This window comes from Moschus berezovskii, chromosome 15 (assembly GCF_049115385.1).
Source record: "Moschus berezovskii isolate FMDL1 chromosome 15, NW_MosBer_1.0, whole genome shotgun sequence".
NCBI lineage: Eukaryota > Metazoa > Chordata > Mammalia > Artiodactyla > Moschidae > Moschus > Moschus berezovskii.
This window is the reverse complement of record NC_142474.1, coordinates 49,981,091-49,993,540: the sequence shown is the minus strand read 5'-3', so window position 1 is coordinate 49,993,540 and position 12,450 is coordinate 49,981,091. Positions and strand designations below refer to the sequence as shown.

General features: G+C 41.1%; 1 protein-coding gene across 11 annotated transcripts in view; it reads right to left on the bottom strand.

The window, feature by feature from the left end:
• The window catches only part of SVIL (supervillin), a 278,811-nt gene that overhangs the window by 109,193 nt on the left and 157,168 nt on the right, over positions 1–12,450 (bottom strand). For all 11 annotated transcript variants that reach the window (XM_055429928.2, XM_055429919.2, XM_055429937.2 and 8 more), the window contains 2 exons: positions 8,796–8,853; positions 2,304–2,395 (listed from right to left, as the gene is read on the bottom strand). Coding sequence is in view for 1 of the 11 variants with exons in the window: in XM_055429953.2 (XP_055285928.2) it covers positions 2,304–2,395; positions 8,796–8,853 (150 nt within the window). In the remaining 10 variants the exon portion in view is untranslated. Of the gene's footprint in view, positions 1–2,303; positions 2,396–8,795; positions 8,854–12,450 lie in introns of those variants that run through there.

Here is a 12,450-nt window from a genome sequence, read left to right as displayed (position 1 = left end):
ATTCCATCTGGGCTTGATCTCATGATTTATTGCTGCTATTTTTGGTTTTTATGTTTTTTTTTTTTCTCAGGACAGAAGAAAACCCCTGATCTTCCACCAGAACTGTTTCTTTTTTTAAGTTATTTTTATTGAAATATAGCTGATTTCCAATATTTCAGGAGTGTAGCAAAATAATTGTTTTACATACATACAGTTTTTATATATATAAAAACTGAAATGATTCAGTTTTTATATATATACACACACATATATATACATATATATACACGTTCTGATTCTTTTCCATTATAGGTTATTATGAGATATTGAATATAGTTTCCTATGCTAAACAGTAGGTCCTTGTTGTCACTTTTATATACAGAATGAAATCTTATAATTAATAGGATTAATTATAATTATTAATTAATCCCCAACTCCTAATTTATCCCTCCCCAGCTTTCCCTTTGATTACCATAAGTTTGTTTTCTAGGTCTGTGAGTCTGTTTCTGTTTTGTAAATTCATTTGTATCATTTTTTCAGATTCCATGTGTGAGAGATATATGGCGTTTGTCTTTCTCTGACTTACTTCATTTAGTATGATAGTCTCGAGGTCCCATCCATGTTGCTGCAAATGGCATTATTTCATTCTTTTATATAGCTGAGTAGTATTCCACTGAATACATATACACCACATTTTTTTTTTAATCCATTCCTCTGCTGATGGACATTTAGACTGCTTCCATGTCTTGGCTGTTGTAAATAGTGCAACTTTGAATGTTGGTGTGCCATGTATCATTTCAAATTAGAGAATTATATCTTTTCTGGGTATATGCCCAGGAGTGGAATTGCTGGAAAAGCGGTTTCTTCTGAAGCAAGGGTTACACAGCTCATTTGGGATGAACACAGTTTGTGAGTTGGTACTCCCCTGAGTTAGTGTTACAGTTGGTAGAAACAAATATCAGATAATGCTCGTATTATTTCATGTGCAGTACTAGGGGTAGAGGGCTGGTAAGCTGATGCAAATATTTGACTGCATGTATATCTTAACCAGTGAAAGTGTGAATTCACCAGATGTGAGTGTCTACCTGGATAAGAAGAGAGATGTTTAAGATGCACTTTGTACTGTTTGCTCAGTGTGTTGCCCAGTCGGGAGCTGAAAGATATCCTAGCACTGGAAAGCCTCAGGGGGCTGGAAGCAGTGGGAGGGGATGGACAGAAAAGAAACGGGCAAGTAAGCAGAACTCATCACCCATGGAGAAGGTGAACAGTAGGAGAGAGATGAGGTGAGGCTGATTCTAGGACTGCTCTCTTACCCTCGGTACCAGACTCCAGCAAAAACTTGAGGATGCCTAAAATTAAAGGAAGGGACTTGTGGTAAGGTGAAGTCCATCTACAGAGGAATGGATAAAGATGTGGTACTTATATACTATGGAATATTACTCAGCCATAAAAAGAAATGAAATTGGATCATTTGTAGAGATGTGGATGGACCCAGAGACAGAGTGAAGTCAAAAAGAGAAAAACAAATATTGTAAATTAATACATATATGTGGAATCTAGAAAAAATGGTGTAGATGATCTTCCCTGCAAAGCAGAAATAAGAGACACAGGTGTAGAGAACAAGTATATGGACACCACAGGCAGAAGGTAGAGTGGGATGAATTGGGGGATTGGGACTGACATATATACACTCAGTTCAGTCACTCAGTCGTGTCTGACTCTTTGCATCCCCATGAACCACAGCACGCCAGGCCTCCCTGTCCATCACCAACTCTCGGAGTTCACTCAAACTCATGTCCATTGAGTCGGTGATGTCATCCAACCATCTCATCCTCTGTCGTCCCCTTCTCCTCCTGCTTTCAGTCTCTCCCAGCATCAGGGTTCTTTTCCAATGAGTCAGCTCTTTGCATCAGGTGGCCAAAGTATTGGAGTTTCAGCTTCAGCACCAGTCCTTCCAATGGACACCCAGGACTGATTTCCTAACTAATAAGAACCTACGGTATAGCACAAGGAACTCTACTCAGTGCTCTGTGATGACCTAAATGGGAAGGAAATCCAAGAGAGAGTGGATCTATGTATAGCTCATTCACTTTGCTGTACAGTAGAAACTAATGCAACATTGTAAAACAACAATACACCAATAAAGAATAATTAAAAAAATAAAAATGTGACAAAAGAGGTTATTTAACTAAGGTTGCTTTCTTGATGAGGCAGAAAGAGGTACAGAGGAGAACAGAGCTGGAGATTAGGGAAAGAGTTCTTCAGGAAAACCAGATAATACATTTACATGCCCCAGATACTGGTTGACCATCTAGAAGTCTTACCTTTAGGAAGGGCAGCTAAAAGCTGAGCATCGATCCCTCTTTTGTGGTTAGCAAGCTGTTCTTTGTCTTCAAACAAGAACTCTTTCTGAAAGCTAAAAATGATTCCATTAAGAAAATGTTTAAAGTCCTTTTAAACCCAGGTATGATGTGAACTGAGATATCACAGAACATAAAAATTATGTTACTGTTGTACATAGTTAAACATGTGTGTATAGATTACAAGTAAAATATTTTATTGGGGGGAGTTAATAGGTAGCTTTTCTTCAGTTACTTATGGCTATATTAATATGATTTTTGGGTGCAACTAAATAATTACATCAGCATAGGTGGCAGGGGGTGGAAGGGATGTGAGGGTGTGTGTGGCCTCTGGTGGTAAAAACATCACCACACTAGGCGACGGATGCCTCTGTTCAGACTGACAACCTTTTCAAGGGCCACCAGTGGCTGTGCAAGCGTGAACTAATCAGTCAACCTCTCTGTGCTAGTCTTCCTCAGAAAATCAGTGACTTGTCTAGGTGATATACATGCTCTCTTCCGCCGTTGAAACTAAAGTAACATGTCTTTAATCAAACAAAAATCAAAGCATGGAGAAGAGGTGTGAAAGGTTCATGAAAATTTGTCCAGGGGAAAAAAAAAGAAATGGGACTTCCCTGGTGGCCCAGTGGTTAAGACTCTGCCTTTCCAATGCAGGGGGGGGGGAGGTGAGGGTTCAATCCCTGGTTGGGGAATTAAGATCCTGTACTCTATGTTGGTACAGGCTTACCAACCAGCTCCTTGCTCTGCCCACCCTTCCCAGCCTCCCAAAGCACACGTTTCTCAATACCTGCTGGTGGTGTAAATACTGCCCCCACTGCTACTCTTCAAGCTCCCATAGGACTCAGTAATCTCTAAGTTGGAAGGAAGACACATGGGCACATTCACCAGGGTGCGTGTGTATGTGTGTGTGCGTGTAAACACACCCCTGGGACCACTGTTGTATTTGGCTTACAGATCAGGAAACCGTCCAACGCTTTGCCACAGGACACACATGCAGCAAGAACAGTACGCAACGTGCAAATCAAGGTTCTGCTCTGACAATGTGCGTGTGCACCTGGTCCAAGACTTGGAGCCCACAAGTTCAAGGCCTCCAGGAGAATGCTCCTGGAGTGGGCAAGACCAGAGCTGCTGCCTCAAAGGAAGAGAAGAAACCTAGGGAAACAGGACTCATCTTCCCCAACAATATGATCACCTCCAGAGAGGTGGTAATAGACCTGTAAACAAACCCAGTGCCAACCTGACCTTTCCCGAGGATGGTCCCCTGTCTGTGGTTCTGCCCTGCAGGGGTGTGCCCACAGAGGCCCAAGGGGAGACTAAGGAAGTGCTGCGGGTGCTATGATGGGGGTGCACCAATCACTTATATCCTAGATACAAATTAAATTTCAAGGATCATCTGTATACTCCAAAATATTGCCATCACATCTTCCTAGAACCAAGCTCCTCAGAAACCCTTGGTTACTGCTTATAAATGTGGAATGCTTATACTCGTAAACAGCAGTGCCATATATTCATATCATTTAATAAAAAGTCTCGAGAATAAGTAGGCTTTGAAAACGACACTCCAGGTGGCTTGAAAATCCTGACACCTGCTTAGGTCAAAAACTTAGAATAAGCACTGACTTCTCAATAGTGAACTGTAATACAGTGATGGTTCTCAGGGTTTTTTCAGAGGTATGATGCAGTCTAAACTTAAAACATTAAACAACTGCAGAATGGCACCCTACTTAAGGAGTGACATGCTATCAATATTTTAATTGACTATTTAATCACTTGAAACATTCCAACAAGTTCTGTACTTTCTCTGGGAAACAAAAATCTCAGGAAGAAAATTCTATATTACAAAGAATGAGGCAAACCCTGAAGTATTCAGCTCCTAGACCATTGACCTTGGATCACAAATATTATCTCATATTTTCAAAACTGAACATTTGTGTTTCTATTTTCCCCCTTTTATCTGCTGATCAAAAAGCTCAAGGAATCTGCTTAAGGAAGACTAAAAAACTACCCTCTTGTTAAACACTTCACTGAACTTGCACAGAGTGGGGTTCACAATCCATCACCCTACACCCCTGGCTTCACACGCATTTCCTTTCTTGAAACAAACTACAGATGTGTCTGCATTGATGGGCAGGACAGCCTCTCACGGGTGGTCAGAAACCATGAAAACCATAGCACATTAGGGAAATCTCTCCTGTCTCTTCCCATGGCTGACTGTGAACGCTGTTTCCTGCTCAAGTCTCTTTCTCCAGCTTCCTTCCATCCTGGCTAGTCTTGCTCCTGGTCTGGGCCGCAGTTTAAGGTCATTTCCTTAAGGAAGAACCCTGTGATCCGGTGCCCACCTACTTGCACCGAATCTACACTGTGTACCTCTGTTATATTCTCTCATGTGACCCTGTTTTCCTATTAATGGAACATATTACAAGTGTCTCATTTTAACTTGTTGATTTTAAAAAATACTTTAAAAAATCAATAAATGTACAGTGAATGAACTGGCTCCAATAAAATATTTCAAATATTTACGATGACTACTCTGAAGTATTTTTTTAAAAGATTTTATTTTTTTGATGTGGACCATTTTTAAAGGCTTCACAACACTGCTTCTGTTTTATGTGTTTTTTTTTTTTTTTACCCCACAGCATGTGGGATCTTATCTACCCAACCAGGGATTGAACCCACAGCCCCTGCACTGGAAGGTGAAGTCTAAACCACCAGGGAAGTCTCCCAAAGTATTTTATGTATACACTTTATACACTGTGGATATGATGGGGCAAAGAACATGACAAACAATGAGACTCATTAGAAGAGCATGTATTTAATAATGTCATCCCTTCCTCCCTTCCTTCCTCTCCTTCTCTTCTCTTTAAAATAATACATAATTGGGAAAGCATCGCTCATTACCTTTGCCCACCTTGTCCATATGTATGAAAATATGTGTTATGTTTCCATGTTTATCAAGTAGTCTATTTTTCAGGTCTCCATCCTCAAGGTAAAATTTTCTTACTGGAATCCACATGGCTGCCTTTATACTTCTTTCTTGCTGTTAATACCTCTCTCTCCAAATTTCCTGCAAGTAACTACTAACCTCTGACTGCTAACCAATGACTACTAACCAATGTCTAGTAACCAATGACTACTAACCAATGAGGAAGTAGATGAGCCACAAGAAGAATAAGGAAGATGGGCTGGAACCAAGGACTCTGACTTAAGATTGTCACAAGAGCTGTGACGGATGCAAGTTTCCCCAAATCAATATGAAACCAGACTTTGAGAAAAGTCATGCCTCTATCCTGGACTTCTGACACCTGGGGGGCACCAGTCAGCAGTGAAAATGCAGGCAGGACACACTGGTGAAGCATTCTGGACCGTCCATGAACGAGTAACTCATGTGCTCATCTAATGGCTGGTTAAACATTACAAATGTCCTCCCCCACAGCCCCAGTGTCACTCTCTTTTCATTCTCTGAATCAGAGGCACCCAGAGCAGCATCACTGGGGGGGCCCAAGCCCTGGATGCTGGACTATGTCCCTCCTCATTATCACCTACATGGGGATCAGGGCATCTCTGCCCAGACCACCTCTCTGGGCCTTGGTAGGTTGCCACAGCTCCAGTAAAAGGTGGGATCCTCTATTTCACCATGAAACTGTCTCTCCATATATAACTAAAGTATATGCAACAGTCTTCATTTTGGGGAATTAAAATTTTAAAAGCTTCTAATATGAATAAATGGGGCTTTCCTGGTGGCTTAGTGGTAAAGAATCTGCTTGTCAATGCAGAAGACATGGGTTCAATCCCTGGGTGGGGAAGATCCCCTGGAGAAGTGGCAACCCACTCCAGTATTCTTGCCTGGGAAATCCCATGGACAGAGGAGCCTGGAGGGCTATAGTCCACGGGGTCACAAAGAGTTGGACATGACTTAGTAATTCAACAACAACATGAAGAAACCTTTAATGTGTTTTTCATCTCCTCTGAAATGGAGCTCCCTTCTTCATGACTAATTCTTTCATACTTCTAGCTCTTTCCTCTGCTTCAGTGATCCAAGAAAAGATTGCCCTTTGCTTCCATGAAAATTTTTTTAACATGTCCCATTAACCTACTTAAATGCCCAGCAAGACAATAAAAGGACATTTTATTAAAGTGAGAGCAGGCTATCCTGCGGTTATTACCTTCTATCTTTTTTAAAAAAATGGGATGTCCTAATAAGGAATATTCTGTTCCACACAGTGAAGGGCTTCCCAACAACTAACTCTTCTACTGCAGTTTAGTTACAAGACAGGGGAGGGAACATCCCTGGTGGTCCAGTGATTAAGACTTCATGCGCCCAATGCAGGGGACATGGGTTTCATCCCTGGTCAGGGAACTAAGATCCCACAAGGCCAAAAAAAAAAAAAAAGACAAGGGAGATGTAATCCGTTACCTCACGTTCCCATGTCTGGTATCTGGGTAGCTAGATTTCTTTGAAGGAGGCAGGTTCTTGTATTTCCAGCCCAGTTTACATTTAGGACCAGAGCCTGGGCCATTGTTTTAATAGGTGTACATGAGATAACAGTACTGTTTCAGCACCGCTGTGTCCCTCTGAGTCTCTCTACCTGAACTGACCAACCTGCACTCATACTGCATACTTTCCCCTGAAAAAGCAGCGCTTTTCTGTCTCCTCTTCCTTTTTTTCCTCTCTGCTCTTAGTCACCTATTAAGTCTACAACAGCTAAACCAACCTGCTAGTGATGTATTCGAAACAAAGTTGCTATGATCTGAATTTTTGTGTTTCCCAGAATTCCTAGGTTGAAATCCTGACCCCCGAGGGTGAAGATAGTAGGAGGTGGGGCTTCTGGGAAGTGATTAGATCGTGAGAGTGGAGCCCTCATGAATGAGATCGGTGCCCATTCCAAGAGAGGATGCAAGACATAGGGCAGTGGGCAACCCAGAGGAGGGTTGTCACCCCATGACAGTGCACCCTGACCTCAGACTTCCAGACTCCAGGTGTGAGAAACAAATTTCTAGCCACTTATAAAACAAATTTTATAAGCCACTCAGTCTATGAGAGTGAGCAAATTAAGACATAAGCCTCAGCTTCTATTAAATAGAAAGCAAAGATGAGGAATAAGGGAAATTGTATCAAGTACTAGAAAAGTAAGGTTTCATGAGTCAAATAAGACAGCCCTACTGATGACCATGCCTCCTCACTGCTCTAGTTTATCTTATATTATTAATAAGATGTGGATGAGATTCATAAAAGTTTACCCCATCCAGTGTGTTCACAAGGTCAAATCTAACATTCTCAAACGCAGAGCCAGGCTTAGCTTGGCTAGGACACTGGTGACACAACAGCTTATCCCAAGGTTTTGAAATGCAAACTTTTAAAGTAAAGAAACAATGTCTTATGTCATACATTACGAACAAAAGCATCTAAGTGGAATGAAGGGTAGATCTGGGTTGGGGCCTTCCCGCATAATAAAGTGGATGCTGAAATCCACATCTCTGTGTGTTCAGAGACCATCATTTTGTGTCTCCACTTGAAAATCTCAAAACCTGTTAGGGACAGCCATCTATGAGAACACATCTGAAATATAGCTACCTTATTAGGCACAAAGTTTAATTTTTCTATTATCTCACCTCAATGATGTATATACCATGGAGTTTTAGCATATCAGGTACATCAAATAGGTACCCATAATATCCTGCAGCCAATGGAATTGAAGGGCAGAAAGGTTAAGAGACCAGGCAACATGAACTTACCTGAACAGGTGAGTGGATGGATGGGTGGAGGGAGAGAAGTAAGGGGAGAAGAATGGGTCAGAAGGAAGGGGCAGAGGGAGGAAGAATAAGACTAGATCCTTTCTTAAAAAACCAAAAGCATATATGTGGGTAACTGATTCACTGTGCTGCACAGCAGAGACTGGTACAGCACTGTAAATTAACCTACTTCAATTAAAAACAACAACAAGCCAAAAGCTCATATCCTTAGAGGCAGATATGAGAAAGAAAAGAACTTGTAAAGAAAAGCCCTTTACAAGTTTGCAATTACAGAGATACCAATAGGCCATTTTATAAATAGCTCCCATGTGTGTGTTCAGTCTGGCTCTTTGCAGCCCTATGGACTGACTGTATGTAGTCTGCCAGGCTCCTCTGTCCATGGAATTCTCCAGGCAAGAATACTGGAGTGGGTTGCCATTTCCCACTTCAGGGGATCTTACTGACCCAGGGATCGAACCCATACCTCTTGTGTCTCCTGCATTGGTAGGTGGATTCTTTACCACTAGTGCCAATACAAAAAGAATCTTTGCTGGCTGAGTGCACTGCTAAGTCAGTCTGCTTCACATGTTTTAATAAGTTAAACTCTGGAGAGAAAATATTTTTTTAAAACATTTAAAACTCAAGGATTAGAAATTTAGGAGAATAATTTCTAAAGCTCCTACAAATCTTCGAAACTTAAGATTTCTTAAGCAAAGACTTCTTTACCTTGGAACTTTTCTTTGACACGGGAATCCAACGAGGCTTAAGTTTTTCTTGTTCAAATCTAAGGGGAAAGAAATAATGTAAGAATGAAATACCCACACAGTAACTTAAAACCAAAAAAAAAAAAAAAACTCCAATGGGAAAAAAAAATTCTTCATGCTCCCTCTGAGACCATTTAAGAAAAAGAAACCTGTGAACCAGAAATATGAATACAGAAAATACAGACACCTTTAAGCATCAAACCCCACCACATGCATTTTACTTAGGAATTGTTTTGTTTTGTTTTTGGTTAATAGTAGCCAAGATACTTCATGGGTTAAAAAAAATTCTGACATAGTTCAATGCTACCATTTAAATTCTCTATGGTTACAAGAATAACTCCAAAGCAATTAAATACTGAAAAACATAGCTATTATCCTCAGGAGCAAAAAACGAAGGAAAAAATTAAACAATTTTGGTCCAGGTAACCAGAAAGGTTTAAAATCATCACTGCCTGGTATATTTGATGCTTTTAAAGAAGGCACAGCAGGAGTTGGGGTGTATGAGGGGTTGATGAACAGTGGAGGGGACACTTCAGCTGTGTTTTTATTGCCTTCATTAAAATCTAAATGATAATGCCACATCAAATGCGCCACTTATTTATTTTTGAAGACAAGACATATATTACGTAAAGACAGCTGGTAACAATCACATCCAGCAAAAACACACATCTGAGCGAACTGGTTAATGAAAACCAGGCACAGGCAAATTTATAACCGGCTTTGGGTAAGTAATCTATTTTACAGCTTTTGGCATAGCAACCGTTTGTCCACCCAGAAAACCACAATTAGACCACTTACAGAAATTTCGTCCCCTATGGAAGAGCCTTTTACTGCTTAATATTTAGGGGCAGAAGCTTGAGGAAAAGGAGGTACAAGATATACCAGATGCTGACATGTCATTACCTATCAAATACATTCCAAATCCTGGAATTTGGAAATTCGGACCAACTAGAGAAACACAATACAAAGATGTAATGCCAATTAAACATCTAGGCTTTTTGGCTAATTGCACAAATATCCTTGTTATGTGCTTAGAAAAAGAGAACTTGGTTCAAAAATCTATCAAATATTGCAGAAGCAAATTCCTGAATCTGACGTCTTAGTTGTTCAAATCTCTTCCCAATCGTGCATTTGGATTGGAAAATACTTTCATAGACAATGGCCAAATTTCCAATGTGATATTCAAGATAACCTAAAGATTTCTTTTTAGTTCCATCTGTGAACCTAAGCTGAGATGCCACTTCAGTAGGTAAATTGAAAGCACACCTTTTCCTCTGGGCTAAAAAGGAAGCCACGAGGAAGACAACATTATTGTTCCAAACAGCCTCCCATGAAGATTTCATATAAAGGCAAACACATACCACTGCCTACTGGAAAAAATTTAGTAGATATAACATTTGGTTTAGAAAAATATTTCAGTTAAAGTACAGCACATCCAGAACTTAATCCAAAGTTTGAGCATTCCAATGTAATCTGCAATGTTTCCTTCATAAAGGCTTTAGTGGTTTAGCAATTTCTTTAACGTACAACAGAAATAAAATAAAAAGCCACCTTTCTCAGCAATCCCAAGATAAGCTAATTTATAAAGTAAATGAGATATTTAAAGCATCCTTTGAGAAAACCACAGAACAGTATAACGGGGCATCCAGGGTAAAATGGAAGATGCAAGGCATTCATGATGCTATTAAATAGACACCTGAGGGCATTTTCCATTTCTCTCGCTTACCTTGTTTCTCAGAGAACTTGAAAGTGCCCAGGTAGCTGGGAATCCCTGGGCTTCTGAACATGGCTGCACACATCAAGTTCGGGGACAGAGCCTGCTCTACAGCTAATTCTCAAGCAGCCACGGCCTGCGGCCTGTCTGAGCAAAATTGGGTTGAGCTTTTCACAGCGCAAGGCAGTCAGGCACTGGTGTCCTTGAGAGTAGAGTAAATGCAAAGCGAGACAGTGCAGGCTGGAAGAGCTCAGACCCCGTAATCAGATTACAAGCAGAAATTAGGCCCGTGGATGCTGAAATAGACTGGATTTCAGTGATGGGACATTTATGAGGTTACACTTCCGAGCCATGGCCGAGCCACAGCTCCTGCATCTGCGAAGGAGACGATGCTGTAAACCTAACCACCATCAGAAGAGGCAGGACAGCTCCTCCCTGCCCTAAAAGCAAACAAACAACCAAAACCAAAACCACCCAGAGATGCTCCGAGTACCGGGACGAAGGAGAGCCTCTGAACTACTCCCAGGCTGCTCCAAGTCTGGCTTTGGCTAAGTTCAATAAAACACTTGATCGAAAAGGGAGCCAAAACCCCCGAGTTAAGAGTTAAGATTGATGAACAACATATGAGTGAAATTGTGGGAACAGAAAAGGCAGATATTACTAGAGGTTCAAAAATTTTAATTTGAGACAGAAGCTCCGAAGTATAATACTACTTTTTCTACTCACCCTGTTTTACCTTACTTTTTTAAAGACATTTTTCCCGACAGGTTTAGGTTTACTACAAAATTGAGAGAAGGTATAGAGAGTTCTCATTACTCCCTGCCCACACCCATACATAGCTTCCCGTGTCATCAACATCCCCGCCAGATGCTGCATTTGTTACCAAGGATGAACCTATGATTGAACCTGTGATTCATCATAACCACCAGAGTTTACCCTCTGAGTTCACGCTGGGTACTGACCATTCTGTGGTTCATGAATATACCACGACATGTATCCATCATCCTACTATCATATAGAGTATTTTTGCCCTCAAAAGCCTCTGTGCTAAGCTTGTTTATCTCCCTCCCCTCTCCCCTCCCTCAGCAACCGCTGATGTTTTTATGTCTTCATAGTTTTGCCTTTTCCAGAATGTCATATAGTTGGAATCATGCAGTATGGAGTCTTTTCAGATTGACTTCTTTCGCTTAGTACACAGTATGCATTTAAGGGGTCTTCCCAGGGGGTGCTAGTGGTAAAGAACCTGTCTGTCAATGCAAGAGACATAAGAGATGTGGGTTCCATCTCTGGGTCAGGAACATCCCCTGGAGGAGGGCATGGCAACCTACTCCAGTGTTCTTGCCTGGAGAATCCCATGGACACAAGAGTCTGGTGGGCTACCGTCCATGGGGTTGCACAGAGTTGGACACAACTGAAGCAACTTAGCACGCACATGCATTTATGGATGCTCCATGTCTTTTCATGGCTTGATAGCTCATTTATGTTTAGTGCCTAATAATATTCTATTGTCTGGATATAGCACAATTTGTGTAACCATCCAGTTACTGCAAGACATCTTGGTTGCTTCCAAGTCTTGGCAATTAGGAACAAAGCTGCTCTAAACATTCATTGTAGGTTTTTGTGAAGGCTATACATTTTCAGCTCCTTTGAGTAAACACCAAAGAATGTGATTGCTAGATTATATAGTAAAGAGTATGATTAGCTTTGTAAGAAACTGCCAAGCTGTCTTCCAAAGTGGCTGGACCATTTTTCATTCCCACCAGTAACGACTGCGAGTTCAGCACTGGGTGGTGTCAGGACTCTGGATTTTGGCCATTCTGAGAGGTAGGTAGTGGCATCTTGTTTTAATTTCCATTTCTCTGATGACATAGGATGGGAGGATATTTTCATGTGCCTATTGGCG